Source organism: Zootoca vivipara, chromosome 8, assembly GCF_963506605.1.
Source record: "Zootoca vivipara chromosome 8, rZooViv1.1, whole genome shotgun sequence".
In the NCBI taxonomy this organism is placed as follows: domain Eukaryota; kingdom Metazoa; phylum Chordata; class Lepidosauria; order Squamata; family Lacertidae; genus Zootoca; species Zootoca vivipara.
The window spans coordinates 32317035-32341634 of NC_083283.1; the positions used below are offsets into that span (position 1 = coordinate 32317035).

Consider the following 24600-nt stretch of genomic DNA (forward strand, 5'->3'; position numbering starts at 1 on the left):
TTTTGGGCCTAAAAGGAGGTTGCTGCCCTTTTAGAAATTCAGCTTTGTAGATAAAGGCATTAAAACAAGAGTGCCCATCTGTCCATTTTGGACAGCTAAGGTTGAGAGAGTATTGCAGTGTCCAGGCACATTTAGGCTATGGCCTTTCTACTTGAAATGTCATATAATAATTCTTGTAGTGTCAGGGGCAACAATAACTTCTCAAGGAAAGAGAAAACTGCTGCCCATGGCTGTATACTCAAGAACATTTAATGAACTATAATTATCTGTGCCATTATTGAGAAGCCCATAAGGTTCATAGATTGTGGTGAAAACGTCCTTTGTGTTTCTGTAGCATGGAAGAAAACATTATAGCAACAATAAAAGGTTTCATTTATAAGGACTACAAAGTATGGGGTCACGAAGAGTCGGACACGACTAAACGACTAAACAACAACAACAAAGTATAAGTCTTGTTAACAGCAATGGAAGTTTGGGGTTCTCAGTATGTTCCAGGATATGTATCATTTCCTCCCCCCCCAAAAAATGTGACAAAAATATTTTAATAATAATCATTTATAATTAAATAAATCAATGGGGTTTTTCCAAGTAAATGTTTTAGGACCACAATCTCTATGTCATTTTGCTCTGATTTGAAACTTACAAGGCTACATAATAACTGCATGCAGATATTGCTCTGGATTACTATTTAAGACAGTAGGGAGAGATCTCATATTTGAATGCTTATCCAAATAAAAAGCTTCCTCCACATATTTCCAAGGAGTAGCTGTGTTCGTCTGTTGCAGTAAAATCTTTTGGCCTGAGTTCTTGCAATTTATCGTTAATTTCCAGTAAAATCAGATAATACTAACCTATTTATTATGACATAGACTAGAGTTTATTTCATCAGTGCTTGATGTGTTATCTGGATACACATAGTTTGGGAGGGGGTGTGGTAAACAGGTGGGGGGGTGAAATATAGAGAGTACAGGAAGTGATAATTATGTCATTAAAAAGGGCCAGTCACAAATCATGATAACAGACAGCCTGGCAATTGATAAGCCAGTTAAATTAGATGGTCACCTCCCTTGAACAAAATAACTTCAAACAAAGACCACAATGTGAAATGAATTACCGGTACACACACTTCTTCTTCTTCTTCTTCTTCTTCTTCTTCTTCTTCTTCTTCTTCTTCTTCTTCTTCTTCTTCTTCTTCTTCTTCTTCTTCTTCTTTGATCACTCGTATCCGAGTAAGATTGTCTTCCATAAACACGATTTTAACAATGGGTCCGTAAGTGACTGTGGAGGCCAATAACACTATAGCCTTCTTGTGAAGTAGACTCTAGTCTATGAAAGCTTATGCCATAATAAATGTTAGTTTTCAAGGTGCCACCAGACACTCTTGTTGCTTTTTCTCTTCACATAGAAAATCTACATGTTAGTTTTCAATAGTAGAGGGAGTCTTTTATATGAGGAAGCATTTTTAACATAGGAACCGTACACCTATAGTTTGAAGTGGCACTTCACTGAAAGTGGCCCACAGTGAAAACTGTGTCATTGGTTCTACTGATCAAGCTTTGCTCTTATGGGTACCTAACATAATAAAATGAAGCAAAGTGATTTTGACTTCTGATTCTACTCTTCATACATTCCATTTGAATAACTTTTTAGCTTTCACATAATCTAGAGCCCTGGAAGTAATGATTTATCATTTCATTCACAGTATAATCTTACCTATGACACAGTAGATTACTTATTGTACCAGCATATGAAAAATTCTGTTTTATCACTGTTGATTTGTTGTGTTGTTCTTTTTAGAGACATTGTATTGACTATTCATATAAACTTTCTTCCTTTTTTGTTCTGTTTCAGGAAGCAGTTTCACAACATCATCTGGAATATATGCTGGAAACAATTCACTTACAAATTCTACGGGATTTAACAGTTCGCAACAGGTAAATATATGAAAATAATTTAATGACAGGGTGCCAAAAGTGTGTTTTGAGAAAGATAATACAACTCATAGCTGTAATTCTACATAAAACCTTGAAGTTCTTTAGAATTTTGAAGATTACCTTAATGTTAGTTGTAACAGCCCCTCTTTATTGCCTTAAAAATGTCAGGATGATATTTATACCCAATTCTGATATAGTTTTTTCTAAAATTCAATTTCCTATTTATGCAAAATAAATAATGGTTGTGATTTCCTACTCTGCAAAATCCAAGATGGCAGAGAAATTGAGGCATCTGTTTGCACTTACATTTTGGAACGCACACCAAAAAGTAAGCAGCATGTTGATGGGAAAGTCTCTAATACAGCTTTTTTTCTCTACTGTGGTAGGAGTATCCTTCTTACCCCAGCTTTGGCCAAGGTCAATACGCACAGTATTATAACAGTTCTCCATATCCGTCGCATTATATGACAAGCAGCAATACCAGTCCAACAACCCCTTCTTCCAATGCGACATACCAGCTTCAAGAACCACCATCTGGCATCACAAATCAAGCAGTTGCAGATCCTACAGCAGGTAAATGCATAGATTTGATTGTACCTATAGGCCACAATTTGGCACTTGAAATGTATTTTTAGAAGAATTCTGAATGTATGGTGCCACTTATTAAGAAAGGACTGGCTCAGCAAGGGGTAAATGGACAGCAGTGAGTTTTTAAATACAGGTTTTCCTATAGTTACCACATCAAATAATTTATAAACACCAGCATTAAAAAGTAAAAACACAGATTACAAGATGTGTTATAGTCTTTTCAGATGTTGAGCTCATTACTCAAACTTTAGTTAATATTTGCCATCGTGACCGTCCCAGTGTTGATGACTGGTAGGTGGGGTAAGCATGGCACACCATGGCTTCTCTGGTGGCGCTGCTGCTGCTGGTGGCTCCACTGTAGCATGAACCCCAAGTGTTGCCCAGGTGGGTGTGAAACTACCATCCATGGTAGCTGGTGGGAAGTCCTGAAATGGGACGTTTCAGGTCACAGCTCTGCAGATCCCCTAAAGAACTTTCCCATTTTAGGGCATCTTAATTGGACCAGCCTGGAACAGGCACAGCCAAAAAAAAAAAGGATGTGTAAGAACTTCATTAGGATTGCTTAGTCCATCTGCAACCCTGCGTACATTTATTTGGAGTAGATGCCACTGAACACAGTGGGACATTTGAGTTGGATTGCACTGAAAAGCTTGACTGCAAGTTGCAAGTCCATATTTAGCTATAATAATCCCCAGATGTTCCAGTCATCACTAAGCATCAATCCAGAGGGCTTGGGGAGAATGGTGGCCACTGGATGATAGTCACTCAGAGAAGCTGCAGCAGTGAGTTTTATCCCATCCCATTTGACCCTCTTTGCCCCATAATATTTATCAGAGATGTTGGTGCCCTACTTCCTCCACACTCTGAAATTTAAGCTGAAAGTTCTCCACAGAAGACGTAGTTTTAAACTAATTCTAAACTAGCTTTAAACTGATTTCAAGAGCCAAGAATATGAGAGAGCAAAGAACAAAGTTTACAGGAATCAGTGAGCTTTTAGGTTAACTTTTGGCCGGCTTATGTTCTATGAATTCTTGGAAGCTGGAGGATGTTTTGTTTTTTAAGTAATAACCTCTCCAAGTATTGGAAAGGAGAACTTTCAGTTGACTTCATTGTTGTATATATTTGGGTTAGGAAGAATTCTGACTTCCAGGAATTAGTGTACCACTAGTAACATAAATACATATGGTAATATATTACAAAAGTACACCAAAACTTTGTGTGGCCATTTCAGTGCATCATACTTAAAGAGAAACAAAAATCAAAGAACTACAACTAAACTAAAATATAAGCAATTTTTTCTTCTGAAGCAGAGTACAGTACAATCCACAGCCCAGCAACACCCATCAAAGATTCTGAAGCAGAAAGGTTGCGTCGCAGCTCAGATGGCAAATCACGTGGTCGAGGCAGAAGGAATAATAATCCTTCACCACCGCCTGATTCCGACCTAGAGGTATTGTATATGAAGTAGCTATTTTATTTATCTCTCATACTCTTCAGAAGCATTGGAGTGAGTTACAGCATACCAGGCTAAGAGATGCATAAAACCAAATTCCAGCACATGAAAATCCTCAAAAGCAAAGCAAAGCAAAACTATAAACTCCAGCTAAAAACCATTCCACTCCTACTTAGTCTTATATTTTGACCTTTCTCACAAGGGAGTTTCCATCCCCTTCAAAATTTCTCCCCCCTAGATTGTGTCCCCTGCTTGCTGAGAGGTAATAGCTACCCAAGGCATCACTGCAACACTTCTACTGCTTCCTCCCTAAAATCTACTGCAGGGATAGGAAACCAGTCACCCTCCAAATGTTAATTCTTAATAGAAAAGTATGTTAGATGTTATATTACTTATTGACGTCGTTCTGAAATGTATTGTTTCTCTAAAATAGTAAGAAAGGATAGCTTTCTTATGGTACAACATTCAGAATAGTTTGTTCACATGTACATCCATTGATCAAAGCTTTTTTTCCTATTTTAATTATCAACTTTACAGAGGGACCCATTGATTTGGTTATCTTTTTACAGAGAGTATTCATTTGGGATTTGGATGAGACAATCATCATTTTCCATTCCTTGCTTACAGGATCCTATGCTAACAGATATGGGAGAGTAAGTACCATGACAGTCAACGTCTATATGTGTTTGTGCAGAAAGAATCTATAGTATGGTGTGGTAGTGAAGTAAAAAGTAAAGTAGGAGAACTGTCTAATGGTTCCCATCCAGGCTTTCAGTGCTGGTGGCACAAAAACAAAATTAGTAGAATATAAGATTGTCAGATCATAAATCCTTTGATCTAATTATCAGTGTAATCCCGTGGTTTCCTCAGGAGTAAATCCCAAAACTTCTGTAGGTTTTCTCCTACAGAATTATTTGACCATGTTTATAAACTAGAAGTGAGGAATTAGATAATTATATTCTATTAACAAACCAACCAATATTTGCATGATTTGAATATCAGCCACTGGGGAAACAGCAGAGGATGGGTATTGCACTCATATGCTTCTTGATTGCTTCCCATAGGTATCTTTTTGGTCACTGTCAGAAACACCATGTTGGACTAGTTAAGCTTTTGGCCTTAATTTGCAGAATTACCCTTAAGATTCTTATTACTATCTCTGGGAGCTTCCCAGCTGAGCATTCATGCTATTATGTTCACACAGAGGTTATAAGACATCATCAGCATTTGGTTGCTATTCTGCAATTTCCAGTTTAATTTCCCATCAGCTTTTTAATTGGCCTTTCTGCAGTTGGAAAAATGATGGGTTATTTGCACTATTTTAACCACATTTATTTGGATTAACCACATAAATGACCTGACTTCAGGGGCCCTATGACATAAGAAGTTTCATACCATGCAGGAAGATCATATTCTATGGCTCTTCCCATTACATTAGTCCAGTTTTAAACCTATGAAGCTGCCTTATACTGAGTCAAACCAGTGGTCTGTCTAGCTCAATACTGACTGGCTGTGGCTCTCTGGGGTTTCAGGCAGGACTCTCATTCCTACATGGAGCTGCCATGGACTGAACCTGAGACCTTCTGCATGCAAACAGAGCCTCTATCACTGAGCTATAGTGCTTCCCCTGTTCTCCAAGGATTGACACTGGTATGGGAACAGCTGCAGCATGGTTTCCTCCCACACAGTCTAGGTCTAGGACTTTTCACAGTATCCCAATGCACCGGAAAGAGTAGTGCTGCAGCTGCTCCCACAGTGCTAGGCCCAACTATCACCCTCTCCTAATATTCTAAAACTTTTCCCCTTGAATAGCATTACTGCCCCATAATTCCCCTACTGGACCTTGGGATGTGAGGAAGTTTTTGCCACCCCAATTAAATTGATAATATACTAGGAAAGAAATGATTATGTTGTCCCTATTACTATGTTGAGTGAAAGTAAATAACTACTGGTATGTATAAGATTATGAAAGGGAGTTTGCTATGGCAGATGTCCCAAAAAAGAGTGCTTGCACTGTATGAATCAGTGGAAAGAAATATTTTAATTGAAAAAAGCACTGAAATTGCCTCCAATACTTTAAGATAGATCAAGCAATTTAATCTATAGAGAACTGAATAAATAACTTTTGATGTGTGTATGTCAAAGCTATCCTGCTATTAAATAAATGGGCTCATGTGTATATCTCTGACATGCTTCAGAATTATGATGTGATAAAGCACTGCAATCTACCCTTAAAATATTAGTCAACGTAATCTCTGTCTCTCTTGTTCTTAGTATAAAGTGCTGTTCTTACAAAGGCTAGATAAAAGTTTAGGAGCACAATCAAGCTTTTCCGTGTTTGCTGTAGGAGTTTTTTTCCTTCTCATCAAAAGGGTGGTGTGTGTTTTTTGTATATTGTATTGCTGACAGTGCAATCCTGATCTCTCTTGATGTTGATGTCTGGGGTGCTGGTGATTAGGATATTGTGTAGTCTTCTGTTTGGTTGCCTCCATTTGCCACCAGTTGGAGAGGCTCTGCTGTAGTTGCCATGTTTGGTTGTTTTCCTATCAGTGGATCCCAAGCTGACAGCTTGGGATCTCCTAAAGGGCTTGATCCTAGATCTTCTCTGCTATTCCAGTTATATAGTGAAAAACGGGGGTGGGAGCAGGGAGGCACTTCAATGCCCTGGCTGGTTCAATGCAGCAAGTTTTGGGATTTGGCAGTCAGTCCTCTAGTCCACCTTGTTGCTCCCTGGCCCAGGGTCCAGATTGCTGTGCTGCACGAGTTTCTCATACTATAGTGTGTTAGAGTGAAATTTGATTCATCCCCCGAATGAAAGAAGCAACAGCAAACAAAACCTCATGTGCTCATTAGAATGCAGCACAGAGCAAAAAGGAATTGGCCAATTCAGGACAACAACTTTTTGCTGAGAAGTGTCACGAATGTGCATTCTACAGTTTGCCCAAAATCTGGTGTTCATTTTATAAGTAATGCTAGGGTTACAGACACCAGTGAATGCAGCATCAGTGAGCAGTGCTCCCCAGGTGTACACTGTGCAAGTGTATTAATACTGCACATATACAAAGTGGCATTTGATTTAAATAAGATGCTGGCCACATGTAACATTGCATGAGTGATTTGCATTTATATACCCAGCATCACATTTAAATCAGGTGTGATATTGCTGTTAGAGCTCTATTGCTCTGTTTCAATGAGAGGAAGAAAAGAAGCAAAGCAACAAACTTACAGTGACAAGTCAAGTGGCACTGATCAAAATTACCATTTTATCTTCTTCAGTAATTCTGCCATAGTAGTGGGTGGAAGTGAAGAAGTCCAGGTTTGATGCATTATATTTTTAGACCTTTTAAGATGGATCTAAATAGCTCATTTTAAAAAATAAAATAAAAAATGATAGCGTTATAACAAATATATCTGACAAACTGAAGTGTTTCACAACAACAAAAAATACCACTAACTGATGTTGTGGATGCTAGCCATGGGGTGATTATGAGATTCACATTTCACATTTCTCACACCAATCATGATGGCAATAGATGTGGCTGGAGAGGATGTGTGTGTATTTTCTCATTAACAAAATACTGTCATTTGGCCACAGGGCAAAAGCAATTTCTCTGCAATATAAGTACTATCTTAAATATAGATGTTTAGATTTCATTCAAAAAAAATGATCAATAGCTGTGCTAAAAAAGAAAGTGTGGAAGTGCTGGATACATTCTTCAAATGTTTACAAAGAGAGATGCCTTCTGCAGATTTGTGTCTCTAATCAAATCACCTCTTACAGCATTAGCAGCTGGCATGCACCACAAGGTGGTCTATGCCAAGTGCTTCGTGAATGATTATTTGAAACTATTTTAAAAATCGATTGCTGCATAACATGAAAGACGCTAAGAAAAGTTGCCACATTAAATGGTTCAGATGTAACATCAAACCATGGTTTGGTACTATATGAATGAGCAATTTTGGTTTGTCCATTCTCCACTTTTCCCATTTCACTGCCATATCCTAGTGTTAAATCTGATTTGCAGGACAACAAAAATCATAGTTCAGATTAAAGGAGGTAGGGAATTGCCATGTGCAAGAGTATAAAAGAAGGAAGAGTGCTAACCAAGGCTCCTTGACAACTCATTCATGTACCTCCAAATAATGGTTTAGCATGATATCTTAACCACCTTAATGGTATTTGAATTTTTGCAATCCTGATCAGAAAAGTTATTTTCTCTTGGGGGCAGGGAACCCTACCTGATTTAATTCTAAGAGATTCTTATGTGTGCTTTAATGTTCTGTGAAGAGGGGAGGGGAAACAAAAACTCTCTTTCACAGAAGTCTTCAATTGTGGCTTTCCAGCTTAACTGGAAAATAAGCCAAGACACGTACAATAAGTGAACTTTCCTGTTTTTCAACTACTTCTTACCCACAGAACAAAGAGAGTGAACATTTTAAAATCACATACTGATAGTTTTTGTATGCTGACTTCCATGTTCAAGAAAAGAATATGTGGTCCATCACACTGGTATTTCCCCTTTTAACCTGAACATTCACATGAGATTTGCACCTTTATATCTTATTAGACATTCCATTGAACTACAAATCCTAATAAACTTACAATGGATGGTAGTTTTTCTTAACTTTCAGTTCCCAGTAATTATTTGGAAATTAATGGTTCTGAATAGCAAAAGAGGACTTGGGTTGTAGTATTTGATTACATCAACCCTATACACCATTGTACTTGTGTTAAGTGTACACAGGGATTTCAAGCACAAGACCTTTTTTTAAAAAAAAAAATCTTTATCCTGTAGATTGCTTGAGTCAGTGCAGTTTGGTTTGGGAACAGAGAGAATCTAGGAGAACAGTGAGAAATTTATCTCTATAGATTCTTTGTAGTGGCAAAAATATATTATTATTATTATTATTATTACTTTGCAATATTGCTGTTCCAGAGACTGTAGTTAGGAAAGTGAGGTTATTCATAATAATAGGATTCTGCTCTGTGATGCAGGAGAAAAGGGAATAAACTAATCAAAGAAATGTAGTCCTGGAAATAGTAGTTAGAATTGGAATGAGAAACCAGACTGGAATGTATCTTTTATAATATAGAAACATGCTTAATACTGAGTCAGTTCATTGATCCATCTTCCTCCATATTGTCTACAGTGGCTAGCAGTATGTCTCCAGGAATTCATACTCAAGTCTTTTCAGACCCTGAAGCTTTTTCATTCAAAGCATATGCTCTAGCTCTGATCTATTACCCTTCCCTGTGAAATATAGATATACACACAAACACAAACACATACATATACATATATTATAAATAAATAATGTTTATAAATTTTGTCCTGTTCTTAGCATTGTTCTTTCCCCCCCACTTGGATGGGCAGCCATGTTAGGTTTCAAGCCTCATTTTTCTTTATCAATATATTCAGAGTTGCAAAATTACCTAAACACATCAGAACATTAAGTACAAAATAGTTGTATTTTGTTGTTTTAATGAACTTAAAGCATTTATGTTGAAACACTCTGGGAAGTTATTGCCAAACAAATGATAGATTAATGTGGGAGATATCTATCCCAATCTAGTTTATTTATTAGCTTTTTCAAATATATAACCTATTCTTTCAAAATTATGTTTTCATGTTCATGACCTTGAAAAATATTTTTTGTTAAATTGCATGCCCTATGTATATACTAGGGCCCTGTTGCAATTCATAGATTAATAATGTATATTAAAAACACACATCTGTATTGTATTTGCAAACCACAATGCTGAGCACATTCTGATTTTATTAGATCAGTAAGAAGTAACTTGTTATGGTAATGTCTGTAGAGCAATTAAAGTGTGTTGTACATGAATAAAAAAACCCTATAGATTACTTCTCCATATGGGTGGGCTATAGTTGAATGATTAGTATTTTATTAGAGTCCTTAAATTTATTGTGTAGTATTTTGGGAGGAGTCCATAGATCTATTTCAGAATATATGTGGAAGGTTCTGGTTCAGCTCCTAGTATTTTTCCAGAATTGAGCTCATGTAGCAGAGCTGAGGAAACTCCCCTGAGGACCTATGAAACAAAGGTTTGCCAAAGTATAAGGAAGCTTCGTATTTCTATTCAATTAGACTACAGTGACCTCCACCAAAAACACACACACCCATGCATAGGATCTTTCCTGGCCTACCTTTTTAGCAAATCGCTTCATACCCCTCCACACCATGTACAGCAGCCCAAACTGCTCTAGTCCACAGTATCCCACATCCTAACTACTGCAGCAACAACAGTACTTCATTGGAGCACCTTTGGGCTCAGACCCAGGATGGCAGACTCTGGAGGAACAGGAGGAGGGGGAATGGGAGTAGGAAGCTGGATCAAAGAAGCCCTTTCCTCCCTCTGAACACATCTGGCTTCAATGTATAAATAACCTAAATAAATAAATGCAAGATCTGGGCTCATAGACTGGTTTGGGTGGCAGAGAATTGTAGAATTCTAGGCTTCCTTTCTATACATTACCGACTATAATTGTTATTTTTTTCTTTGAGGACCCCCCTACTTCTGTTTCCTTGGGACTGAGGATGGAGGAGATGATTTTCAACTTGGCAGACACACATCTATTCTTTAATGATTTAGAAGTAAGTAATTATAGTTCTATCAATACAAAATTTACTATTAGTTTCTTTTTATAGGCTTGTGGAGGGCAACCATAAGTGGCGCAAGGGAGGAAAATAACACTGGATCCGCAATGTCACTTCAGTTCATACCAGCCTTGGCAGAAAATGAGGAGGGTTTCTCCCCACTTTTCATTCCAGGTTGGTGTAGCTGACAGGCCCAAAGATCAGACCCTTCAGGGGATCTGGACGGTTTGGGGTGCTCCTGACCTGGTGGTTCGCTACCCATGAAAAGTTCCAATTTCTGGGCTTTCTACTTGCTGGTGATGGCAGCAGAATTTTTGGCAGTAGCTTTCCACTCACCAGGATGCAGCTGGAGCCTCCCCGATGCAGCAAAGTCCTACCATTGGTGACACCTATGTGCCATCCTAGCCCTACACACACCAGCCATCAACATCGGAGTGAGGGTTGTTTTGACCTCTCAGAAATGCTTATTTGCTTGAATATGGCAGGGGTACTCCAATTCACATCAACTCGAACCAGCATAGCCAGTGGTCAGGGATGATAGGAGCTGTAGGCCTGCAACATCTTGAAAACAGTATGTTGGATAATCAGGAAATATGCTGCACAAGGGCTGCGTGAATATATTTGCTCACACAAAATATCAGTTGTAATGTGTTACACTTCCACATTTAGTAGCTGGAAAAGTTGTTTGGAGTGTTGATGGCTATATCTTATTCAGTTATTGTAATTTTGATCAAAGTACACAAGTTCAAACATCAGAACATAATTGTTTATGCATACAATTGAATATTAAACCTTACTGCCTTCTTAATGATCACTAGGTGTATGTCTCTTTCTCAATTGCAAACCTCTGGGAGGAAGTCTTGTCTTTTAACCCAAGGAAAATAATTAATGTTGAATAATTGGTAGACTCAGCTACTTATTAAAATGGTGTTTTTGCATAGGACTAGGGCTGGGCGATGTTGGGTCTTAAACATTGCGGTATATTGCTGCTGAAACTGCTGGGGCTTAAGTTCCTCTGCCTCCAGCTCCCAGCTTGTTTGTTTCTCCCTCTGTTCCACTGGGCACTGGAGGCAGAGGAACTCAAGAGCAGTGACGGTTTCACCAGTGATATACCACTGAATGAAGCTGTCATTGCGGTCTGCCCAGGGCCGGCACGCTAATAAAGGCAAACTAGGCCACTGCCTAGAGCGCCGAAATTGAGGGGCGTTGCGTTGGCCAGCCCGCCACCCACCACTGCCTGCAGGGCCGTCCCTAGGCTCGGGCTGGGGGGTGCCAGGGCACCTGGTGAACAAGGGCACTGTGGGGAGGAGGGCACGGGAGGCGATCCTCCTCTGAGGCCGCCGCCACCGCTGTGCGCGCCTTCTGGAGGCTGGCCTGGGCGGCGGACACTGTCTTCGTGCCGCTGCCGGCGCTGCTTCTTTCCTGCTCTCGGCCACTTCCGGCCGCTTCCTCCCGCTCAGCCCAGAGGCGCCCGCAGCTTCTGATTGGCTGCAGGAGCACCCCTGGGCCGAGCGGGAAGCGGCCGAGAGCAGAAAGGAAGCGGCGCCGGCAGCGGCACGGAGACAGCGTCCGCCGCCCAGGCCAGCCTCCAGAAGGCGCACACAACAGCAGCGGCCGCTGTCTCCGTGCCGCTGCCGGCACCGCTTCTTTTCTGCTCTCGGCCGCTTTCGGCCGCTTCCTCCCGCTCGGCCCAGAGGTGCCCGCAGCTCTGGGCCAAGCGGGAGGAAGCAGCCAGAAGCGGCCGAGAGCAGGAAGGAAGCGGCGCCGGCAGCGGCACGGAGACAGCGGCCGCTGCTCAGGCCAGCAACATGGGCTCTGTGCCCCTTTCATCCCTCCTGCCATTCACACTGGGAGGGGGGGGCGCCAGAAGGTGACCTCGCCTAGGGCGCCAAAAACCCTAGCACCGGCCCTGGGTCTGCCCCCACGTACCATTCCTGGGTGATATATTGATATATTGCACAGCCCTACATAGTACATAGAGCTTGTTCCACTTCTTTTCGTTAGTCATTCAAGTCTTGTATGAACACCAATTCATAGACATTCGTAGTTGATTGTGGTGGTTGTTTTCAGCTTGTCAGTAGACCTTCCCATGTGAGTAATGAAATGTGAACAAAGAACTAGCTGAATACAGCAGCAGTGACCTCTGTGATCAGAAGGATTTCAGCAGTAGAACTATTACATGAACTGAAAAAAGAAAAAGAAAAATGGGAACCCATTTCAGTCTTCAATGCTGTTACTTTTGTATCCATCTTTTTGGAACTTTTTACATAAACTTCCAGTGAAGTGGGTTGCCTGTTTAATCTTACAATGGGAAAGGCAATTTCTGTTGTTATTATCATAAAAAGAAAAGAATATATTAAAACAAGTTTTGCTCCCATCATAATAAAGACAGCTGTTTATTTAAAATCCAACCATTAAACAAGCTTGTGGCAGGACTGCCAACAGGCATTAATCATCACATTGTTGTTTTGTTAGAATTTATAAATGTATGTTATTCCAGACAGGCAAAAGAATCCAAAAGATTCAAATACAACTTTTGCTGATCAAAGTTAATTGGCAGCAATTGGCCTTTAAATATTTCCTGATGTTTCCTTTTCTAAAAAATCAAGCAAAATACACCTTATTTAATAGATGAGCCAATATCATTTGAAAAATGCTAGTGTGTGAGGAACCTTAAATGTGGTTTCTCAAACATCTGTCCTATATTTTGAATTCTTTTCATCTGCAAAGAAACTACTCACAGATGAATTGGCAACTTAAGAATGTAATAAAATTATTTAAATGTGCTTTATTTTTTCTTTCATTCCTTAGTGAAGTATTTATTTCTTCACATTTAAAATGCAAGAATTCATACATTTGCAAGTGTTTTCAATAATGCAATTTAATGTTAAAGACATTTATTGTTTTGGTATTGAATGACATGTATTGGATTGTTATTCTTCCAAAAAAGAAAATAACAAGGGTCCTTACTTTTCAAGGCTGTATATGTATTTTTGGTTGCATTCAATTTTATACAAGCTATAAAAAATAGTATCATATCCTAAGCCTACGTCCAATAGTTTATAGTGTTTTCTTTTGTTTTACCCAACCATAAATCTACATGTATACATATGTAAAGCCTTGTAACTTCTTGCAACTACAACTGATGTCAATAGAAATTAACTATAAGTTTAGTGGTTATGACAAAACGCTGGCAACATAAATGGAGAATTTTGGATTTTACTTTGCATGCCACAAAGGGCTTGTGAGCTGAGTTTCCTGAGTAGCATCTTCTCAACTCACACTGTAAGTTGCTTTTGAAAATATGGTGACATTTCAAAAGCAGTTTCAGTCAGTCCATTTCAGCATGTGAATTTGTGATCACATTGTACATTCCTAAAAATATTATGCACAGTTCTATTGCCACACCTCAAAAAGGATGTTGGACCCAGTAACTACCTTATATTGATGTGGAGTGCAGGAGCACTTCGTATGCAAATTCCAAGGATCACCCATGTTGTGCAATAATTCAGAGCAGCACTTTTAGTGTGGCTTCCCTTGTTCTATGGAATAGCATTCCTGTTGAGATACAACAGGTTTCCATTATCTGCACTTTCCAGAAACAAGTGGGAACTTTTGTTCTGACAGGCTTTTCTGGCTGGATAAATGGTTCTTTATCACAAGTTTCGACCTGTTAGGGTTTTAGTCTTGTTTTACATGCATTTGATCTTTATGTGTTTTTAACTGTTTTTAATAGTATTATGTGTAAATCACCTTGAGATGGTTGTTTAGAAGCTGATTAAGAAATCGATGATGGTGATTAAGAATGATTATGGCAGTGGTGGTGATGATGCTGTTTTCAGTGGCAGCCCCTTGTTTTCATAATATGTGGCTGTGCCTTTAGTAAATTATTTCACTAATACTGTAATTCTTTTATGTTAGTTGTGGTCCTGCAGAATTGTGGTAGAGTGGACATTTATATTCTAGATAATAGTTTTGGAATGTTGTTGTTTAGTCGTATAGTTGTGTCCGACTCTTTGTGACCCCATGGACCAGAGCATGCCAGGCACTCCTGTCTTCCACTGCCTCCCACAGTTTGGTCAGATTCACGTTGGTGGCTTCGAGAACACTGTCCAACCATCTCATCCTCTGTCGTCCCCTTCTCCTTGTGCCCTCAATCTTTCCCAACATCAGGGTCTTTTCCAGGGAGTCTTCTCTTCTCATGAGGTGACCAAAGTATTGGAGCATCAGCTTCAGGATCTGTCCTTCCAGTGAGCACTCAGGGCTGATTTCCTTCAGAATGGATAGGTTTGATCTTCTTGCAGTCCATGGGACTCTCAAGAGTCTCCTCCAGTACCATAATTCAAAAGCATCAATTCTTCAGAGTTTTGGAATAGAAACTTTAAAAAGACCAACTGCACAGTAATTCTCTGAACTATACATTTTCTTTTAACTCTCTAAAGGACAGAAAACAACATTCTGTCAGAAAAATGTGGACGATTTTTAATGTGCACTACACTGCAAAACCACAATAGGTTTCAGGGGGGGGGGAGTTTCTAGAAAAGGAATAGTAATAGTTACACCTCATGTGATCATTATAAATAGTTGAATAGGCAATGTGACGGCGTTTGAGAAGTATTTGGTCCTTATGAAAAGTATGTGCAGATGTCTTGAACATGAAAACATTTTTTCTGCTTACAAGATTACCTGGGTTTCCGGCTTCTTGCTGGGTTATGACAACGCTCTTTATTAGAGTATTTTGGCACATCTGGTCTCAGGCAGAACCAGGAAGTGTAGAGGCATGAAAAAAATGAAAAACAATGGCAGGGAAGTTATCTGAGCCTTTCAAACCCCTTAAACAGGTTTGTTTCCACACTGCATTGAGTTCTAGGGAAAGCTTTGTGTCACTTTTGATTTAATCACCACTGGATGAACCTTCCTTTAGTTCAGTTTAGTGATGGATTTAACTCTGTGTCCTCCCTGCCCCCTGCCACCCACTGTTCTACTCTGGAGACAGACCAGTTGTAAGGTCATATAAGTTTCTTTCTTTATAGATCAAAGTAGACACTGAGCAACAATGAATAAACACCCCGGCTGCTGGGGTGTTTTCAGCATCAGCTTATTAGGCTGCCTGAAAGCACTGAATTATGTATGGGCTAGCAATACAATATATCTGACCTTTTGGTTTGTCAACTGTATTGTGTAAGAGCAGCATCCATATACATACAAGTTGGCTTCAGCTAGGAGAATTTGTTGCCTGCACTGGTCATTTCTCACTGGTCTGGCATGACCTGAAATGCTTCTTTGCAACTAATTCTTCCCACCCTGCAATGTTTTCGTTTTCCCCCAACCCACCCTTCCTGCCTGCCTTCCCTCTCACCTGATATGTTGTAAACTCTGTTTTTAACTTGAAGGAGCTTCACAGATGGCTTGTTATGTGGCCTGGGGGTTTGCAGAGATAGCATTTAGGATAAAAGCAAACCTCTTGGGCATAAACACCAACACACTCAGTCAGTGACAATGAATTTATATGAATAGATGTTTTCTTAATTTCTTAATTTTCTCTCTTGGGATGTCTACACCTCTGGAATAATATCCTAAACAGTGTGGTCATGGTGCATTAGCAGGAATACAATTTTCACTCTTTTCATCTATATGGTGTGTTTGTTATATCTTGGGCTTTCCACCATCAGGAAAAAAAATAACAGAGTACTGAGCTTTGCATTTTGGAGTATGATAGAGCAGACAAATCTGCACAATCTCTTGGCAGCAGCGACACATTTTCTAGTGCAGCTGCTGAGAAGCACACATCACGTCCACCAAATTCAAATACTTTCTCATGTGTATAGTTTTCCTTTTGCATAATATGACTCTACCTCTCAAAACAACTTACTAACCCACCTGTCTTCATACCCATATTACACATTTTCCATGATACTCATTTCCAACCACGCTGAGCATTCTGTTGTAAACAGCAGTGCTATTCCATGTTCCTGTTTAGCTGAGTTTCTAATTATCCAGATAAGGTGCCACTTACAAACCATTTAACTCCAAGTGTACTTGAAAGTAAGCCCCATTGTTTTCAGTGGGATTTGCTTCCAAGTAAGTTTTCTTAGAACAGCAGTCTTCAGCCATTTGACAAATCTGATTGCTCAGTAGTGGTTTACACTGCTACTTTGTAAACATTTTGTCTTGGTAATGCTTTAACCAGTAGGTAAGTTTGAGGAGGGTTTTTTTTTTCCTATAAAGGAATAAAATTTACTATTTCATTGTACAAATGTTATGAAATTAATCAAATAAATAAATAATATAGACATACCAATATAACTGTATTTTGTTCATTTCTACACACACAAACACATACATCCACACTGAATTTATACTTACTCATACCTGCTAGCATACCTATACTGTGCACATTTTTGATGGGGTAATTGAGATAGGTGATTTAGATGTGGCAGAGATATACAAAGCAAAAAAAAAGTGCAATCCTAAATTCGCTTATTAGAAAGTAAGCCTCATTAGACAAAGTCAAGCTTGCTTCAGAAAAAAACATGCATAACATGACACTATAAGTTTCTTATTCCAAGCAAACCTTATTGGAAGTAAATCCTATTTAAATCATTAAAACTTGTGAAACAACTTAGCTAGGCTCAGTCTGTACGATACATACTAGATATTTATTTATTGATGCTATTGATATACTGCTTTTTAACAAAATATTTTCAAAGTAATTTGTCAGTCTTGGAGCTCCACATGATGTCCACATAACGAATGCTAGAGATTTAGGTTTTTCATTTACAGATATGTCTTGATCATTTAATTTCAAAAAACAAAAAAAAATAGCTCTGTAACTCAGTTGCTTTTAAAAATGTGTGGAAACAGACGCTGAAAGGAACCAAAAACGTACAAATTTCAAGGCTTCTTACACGTGACTTTTTATTCTAGAATCAATGGAGACTGTGCTTGTTATTTTTCTATGTATCAAAGAATTGTAGAGTGGGAAAGGACCCCAAGGGTCATCTAGTCCAACCACCTGCAATGCAGAAATCCCTACTAATGCATCCATGACAGATGGCCATCCAAACTCTGTTTTAAAAGCCTCCAAGGAAAGAGAGTCCACCATCTTTGAAAGAAGTCTGTTACACAGAAAGACATTGAACAACAGTAGGCTCAGAACAGAACCCTGTGGCACCCCACTTGCCACTTTTTTCTAGGAAGATAAGGAACCAATTGTGAGCACTTTTTGGGTTCTACAAGTCAACCAGCAACAAATCCATCTAACAGTTACCTAATCCAGCCCACATTTTACCAGCTTCTCTGCAAGAATATCATAGAGTACTTTGTCAAAGGTCTTACTGAAATCAAGATACACTATGTCCGCAGCATTCCTCTCATCCACCAAGCTTCTAGCTCTATCAAAAAAAAGAAATGAGATTCATCTGGCATGACTTGTTTTTAAGATTTGTTTTTATTTTATTTTTTGCTACAAACAGGCAGCCCAAGTTGCCAAATGGTACTAGCAACAAAGAGCTTTATTAGCTTAAATGACTAAAATACCAGAGTTCATTTGATAATGTGTTTTCAGTCATTGTGGTTGCAGAAAGAAGCATGAAAACTTTATTCCCCATTCTTGCCCACAGAAAAATTCTAAACCCTGGCCAGAGAAGCATGGAGCAATTGCTGAATTCCAAGAAAAGATTTTTTTTGTCTCTTTTGCTGTACAATCGTCCTGCTCTGAAAGGTCCTGTTTTGTGGATTTTCCACAGGCTGTCACTGGTGGGAGAACCATTGGCAGTAGCTTCCTGATCCCATGGATGCAGTGGGGACTTCTGCAGTGGCAGAGGCTAATGGAGCCTGAAAGAGGGTTGCTCCTACCTTAATCCTGGTCTCAGATCAGAGGTTGGGATTGCACTGCAAGTATCACTACCTAAAGTACCTGAAGTATCACTACCTGAAGTACATTGAGCAGGGGGTGAAGAGAAAACAAAACTGTGTTCACAGACATATCCTGACTTAAGTCCAGAACCCAATAAGAGGGAAGAGCTGTTATTAAAACAAAAACAGAGTGAAAAGTGCACAGTTCAAGCAGATGAACTGTTCAGCGGATACAGCTGCTGAATGTTATAGTCTTCATACTTGGAATTGGAAGCTAAATGAGGAGCAGCAAGAATTCAAGAGGATTAAAAGCAAACATGAGATAGGTGGGTATTTGTGGGAAGGAAGCAAGTGAGGGGTGGAACTGTCATTACACCTGTTTTGCAGTAACTATAAGGAAGAAGTTCTGGAAGCTGAAGTGTTCTGCATTACAGAGTAGTTGGGACGTACTACTAGAGAAGTAGTAAGCCCCGGAGTGTGGACATCTACTGCAACATTCCATGCTTAGACTGAAAACTGTTCTGGATTGAGCCAAAAGGTCCACCTGCTACATTATCCTGTTTCTAGTAGTGACCTTGCTTGTTAAACAAATCATCTTAAACTTATTTGCACCTTTTCTAAACTGTGGTATACATTCTAGCTGAATTTTAAACAGGGAGTCGGATCATTACTTTGTGCTGCTGCTGCTGCTGCTGCTGCTGTTGTTGTTGAATTCTAGTTTCATCTGTAACTAACACTATTCTGGTTTAGTTGTGATTCAGTAACTGGCAGGCCTGCAGAAACTAGCTGGTTCAGTCTTGATCTGCAGGGGAAAAAATAAAGGTTTATACTACTTCTTAGTTCAGATTCAGTTTGACAAGTTTGTTAAATAAATGTGTCTCCTCTCACTCTCCTTTTTAACTTTACTTTTCATTTTTGACAAGTGTGCTCTTTGAAATTTAATATGACCATATTGGACTCTCTGGGCAACTTTCCATTTCTATATATGTTATGAAAGAATGGGAAATGTTGGGCTATTAGGTATTTAATTGGGAGAGAGTTATTTGCAAAGTTGTCTGAAAACAATAAAGAGGAGTGGTATAATTCAGGCTTCCAGAATGAGCTTTAGATCCAGGGCCCCCAGAGTCTTCTTCTGTTTCAGGAGTACTACAATAAAACTTCTATGTGAGTTTCATTTAGTTCAGTGATTATTTTGTTCAGTCAGGAAACCTAGAAAGAGAATGACAAGAAAGAGAATTCATCCCATGTCTTATCAATCAGGCTTACTTGCTGTAGTCTATAAGTATGGGCTAAAAGAATTTAAAACCAATTAAGACAGCAAGTCTATGTATGCTATGGCCTTGGCAGAATGTGTTAGCTGATTACTGCTTGGTTTTGTTTTGTTTTTAATTAAGAAAAGGATTACTTACGAAAATCCGTTGTTCTAATACATACATTTTAGTGCTGGTTCTGATAATTCCTGAAGGATAATTTCAGAAGGTCATGAGGTTAGGCAAGCGTGTTGTCACCTATTGACACTCAGAGAGTTTTATCTTGTTTCTCTATGATGATTAATTTATACTTGAAACTGCTGGATAAAATAATCCAAGAATTTGTAATGTGGCACCCCACACTATCTTTTCTATTGTCATTTGAGGGAAGATGTAGAGGTGCTGAACTGGTGTTGGAGGCTGGTAATAGATGGGATGGGAGCAAATAAATTAAAGCTTAATGCACACAAGACAAAGGTGGTTAATTGAACTGCTGATCTAGTGATATGAGTTCACTTCTTCTCAATGCACATGCTTGCTGTCTGGTAGTGCCTCTGGATCCAACTCTGAACCTATATGACCTTTGTTGAGCTTAGGTTAGTATGCACACTAGAGGAAGCAAATCTGGCATGGTGTCAGATGATTTCATCACATCACAAATAGACTACCACAAAGTGTTGTACATGGAACTGCCTTTGAAAGGTGTCTAAAACTTCTTTAGGTAGTATGCAGTGCTGCACCCAGCCTGCTGATTGGAAGTGGTTATCAAGAACATATGACTTCCTTTTTACAACGGCTTTATTGGTTTTAATTCATTTTAAGCCCAATCCACAAGGCTGAGTGTGACCTTTCAACCTTTTAACAGCTTTGGAATTGAGATAACTGAAGGATCATCCTCCCCTATAGAAGACTGCTTGCCCATTAAGACCTTCTGCAGAGGTTTTCTTTCACCTCCAACCAACATCTGAGCTGTGTTTCGTTGGAATGTTGAAGAGAGCCTTTCTGTGACTTGTCCTAAATTCTGGTATTTCCTACCAGGGAATACCCATATCACCCACTCTTTGATCAGCTTCCACTTCTGTGCAAACTGGTTCCTCCCCCCTCTTTTTAGCAGGCATTTGACTTGAACTAATCACTTCTGTTTTCCTAAAATATTTGGTTTATCATACTTTCCTTTGTCTTGTTTTTATATGGAATTTTTCAGTAAAGTAAATACTTATAAATATTGCTTGGAAAAAATGAATAAAACAAATACAGCCAATTTGGGTAGATTATGTAGAGTGCACAATCACAAAATGTGATGAAAATAATAGATTTCCTATTTTCCCTTTGAAATGCCTTTGAGACCTGACTCTATGGAACTTCCTACCATAGTGTATAATGAAGTTCTCAGATAGATGTCACAGTTAAGGAATGTTGCATTAACTATTTCCAGAGAAGTAGCAGTGCCCCCCCCCCAGAAAAACAGCAGCCTTGCGGCATCTTAAAGAGTAAGACATTTATTATTATGGCATAAGCTTCCACAAAAGTTTATGCCAATGCCATAATACATTTGTTAGTCTTTAAGATGCCGCAAGACTCTTTGTTGTTTTTTGCACTGTCTATAAAACCTTTAACTTTTGCCACCAAACAGCCCCTACTTCTGTAAGAGAAGCCCAGTAGTTTGGTTCCTAAAGACAAGTTTTTACACACACACACACACACAGAGAGAGAGAGAGAGAGAGAGAGAGAGAGAGAGAGAGAGAGAGAGAGAGAGAGAGAGAGATGTTAAGGGAATTATTTACATAAAGAAATAATGTGTTGCTTTTCAGATGGCAGAATAAGATTGCTTGCTTAAGTGTACAGTTCTGAATTAAGCAGGATTCAATACATTTAGTTACAGTGCCTGGTATTTAAAAGTCTTCTCAAGCCAAATAAGCTCTCAGTAGCCTATCCCTCTGGCCAGATTTCTCTGACTTTCACTCCAGTCAATTGCTTACAACTAGGAACAGATGCTGTACAATAGATCTCTTCTGCCTCAAGTTCTTCCTGCTTCTTTTGACTTCTATGTTAGTCCAGATGCTTCATGGACTGCTTGCTGAAATTCACCCTTTGGTCAGACCTCTGCTTGAAGCTATTCGGTGATGGACTCTGCTGCCTACCTGAAGCTTCATCACAACTTCACACCACAGGTTCTTGCTTTCTCCAGCCACCAGCTCTGGTCTCAGATTGCATGACTCAGAGGGGCACATGAAAATCGCTGGGGGTCTCTGTCAGGGGACATGGGGAACCAGTCATTCAATCTCTCCCCACCACAACCAGAATGAAGTGCGAGGCTGAGTTTTTAAGCGGCGAATGGCCCTTGATTGTTGGGAGGGGGGGGAGATGCCGAAAAGCGGCGTGAGCGGTTGTGTGCTGCATTCTGCGGGTGAGCGATTTTCGGCATTCCCCCAAATAATCCTCCCCGAAAGCTCAATCCCCCTATTTTCTAAATTTTGAGGCCCCCAAAATAGGGGGCCAAAATTCACGTCCTTCCACAGTGGGGACATTGGTTTCCAGGTGGGAGTTGATCACGGTGTGGATTTGCCAAGCGTGCCTTCCTCTTAACACGTTTCTCCCTTGCGTCCTGAGATTATTTTCATTGCCATGATCCTACACTTTGTCGACGGGAAACTCCCCACCGGAGTAGAAATCATATATTGAACAGATGGAAAGCTCTTCAATCTGATCAGGCTGAAAGCAAAAAGTAAAGATACCGTAACTTCCGTCATAGAGCTTTAGTATGCTGATGACAACGTAGTGTGTGCACGCTCAGAGGATGACCTCCAAACCATCCTAAATATCTTTGCAGAAGTTTACGAAACATTCAACATCCAAAAAACCAAAGTGCTACACCAACAAGTACAAAACAACCCCTCTGCAGCTCCACAAATCCAACTTAGTGGTGCAACGTTGAAAAATGTTGATCGCTTCTCCTATCTAGGCGGTTACCTTTCCACCAAGGGCTAACATTGATGCCAAAATCCAGCATCGCCTGAGCTCTGCGAGTGCGGCTTTCTCCCAATTGAAGTGCAGAGTGTTTGAGGACCAGGACATTTGCAGGGAAACCAAAGTGCTTATTTACAAAGCTATTGTACTACCAAGCTTACTTCAGCTTACCATCAGCTATGGCTCTGATCATTTATATGTCAAAACCCATCAATCAAAGACCTTGTTCAAAGGGAGATGGGTGGACCATCTTTTGCAGCCCAAGGACTACATTCCCTTGTGGAAAACACATTCTAGCTAACCCTAGGCATGGAGCAGCACCAGTGAGGCGTTTGCCTGGCAAGAGCCCAAGAGGCCTGAAGCGATGCATTTGATCCCTGAACTTGAACTTCACCATCCGGTTCTAAGAGATGGTTCTTTGGACAGAGCAATGCAATAGTGGGCATTGTACACATCTAAAAATATGTGTCAACTGTAAAGTACATACTCTACATGCTTAGGAATTTAGCATGATGGATAGAGTATTTAAGGCTCACATATGGGGTTTTTTTTTGGGGGGGGCTGATTTTGGCTGAATAATTTAGCAAGAAATATATTGAAGAAAAGGTATAGCATTCCTACTAACTATAGTTTGGCATCTGCTGGGTTAATCAAAATGTCATGCAGATTATGATAACAATCTGTATATCAATCATGGCTTCAGTTTAAGTAGCTCAGGAGATGCTGGGAATTATAACGTGTCATATCCCTAAAGTCATTAATAATTTGGTCAAAAATCTTGCTTTTCATGCATGTATTCTTTTTCTAATGGAACAAAAATCTTGAAATGGTAAAATTGCAAAGACGTGTGTGAAATATGGATATTATCATTAATATAATGTACCACATTTTGTACAAAACTAAAATAAGATTTTGATCCAAACTGCTTGCCCCCATGTAAATGAAGCAATTCTGCGTGCATTCAGTTTGCAAAGGAAAATCCTGCCCTTTACTACATAAAAAGTCAGGCCTTTTCATGTACTTTAATTTTTGTCTTAGCCTTTCATTAACAGGCATTGTAGTATGAATGTAAATTGTGTAGGTTCATTACACTGAATTTAACTGGAAGTATTTTGAAACTTTTCAAGGTCAGTTTTAATTCCTTAACTGTTAATCCACAAATTGTCAGATGGAATGAAATGGATTTCAAGAGCTCTCTTTGTTCTCTATATCTTGTGCCTGTCCCACAGGTAATCTGCACCTTTCTTCCTACCTTTTGCACAGAATAATTATTGTGGGAAAGTCGAGGAAATCTCCAGGTCACAAAGTGCAGACCAGACAGGGATGACAGGTTCTGCCAATTGAGGGCTAGTATTGAGAACCTGCGAACTGTAGTCTCTCCTTTTTCACATGGATTTATGTCATATGTTAACAGGAATTTTCTGGTGATGGGTTAGGCAGAAGCACTTAAACTTTTATTGTTAGTAACTAACAGGAAGCCAGCAGTGGTCCCGAATACAGACGAAGGAGGTACAATTAAAAATAATTTTCCAGTTATTTTGGAATGGCTTTTGCACATAAAAAGGCCTATTTCTGCAAATGGATGCTGCATCAGCACTAATAAGAACTAGAAATTTAAATGCAAAATAAGTCAATTTTAGCTACCTTATTCTACCTTTTTCTAATTGGTTTTGCTAAACAGATGTCAAAAAAAGTTTGCTTATTTATGAAATTTGCTATCCGGTTATAAGTAATAAAATAATCCCGAGGAGGGGTACAGTACCTGTAAAATCAATAAAACCATACATTCCAGCTATCAATAACAAAACACAAACACCATCAAATAACTATTTACAAAATGCAGCAACTGCCTGATAAATAAGTCTTCAGTTGGTTCACTACTTCCATCCTTCCTAATAAATACATCTTTCGTTATGGCACTACACCCAAC

General features: G+C 39.3%; 1 protein-coding gene across 9 annotated transcripts in view; it reads left to right on the plus strand.

Annotated features, from left to right (window-relative positions):
* EYA1 (EYA transcriptional coactivator and phosphatase 1) overlaps positions 1–24600 on the plus strand; it is an 84487-nt gene that overhangs the window by 36618 nt on the left and 23269 nt on the right. For 5 of the 9 annotated variants that reach the window (XM_035125086.2, XM_035125091.2, XM_060277753.1 and 2 more), the window contains 5 exons: positions 1852–1934; positions 2321–2507; positions 3830–3972; positions 4545–4628; positions 10504–10593. In XM_035125086.2, the coding sequence (XP_034980977.1) occupies positions 1852–1934; positions 2321–2507; positions 3830–3972; positions 4545–4628; positions 10504–10593 (587 nt within the window). The remainder of the gene's footprint in view (positions 1–1851; positions 1935–2320; positions 2508–3829; positions 3973–4544; positions 4629–10503; positions 10594–24600) is intronic. The other 4 variants (XM_035125088.2, XM_035125097.2, XM_035125093.2 and 1 more) reach the window with 1 other exon arrangement.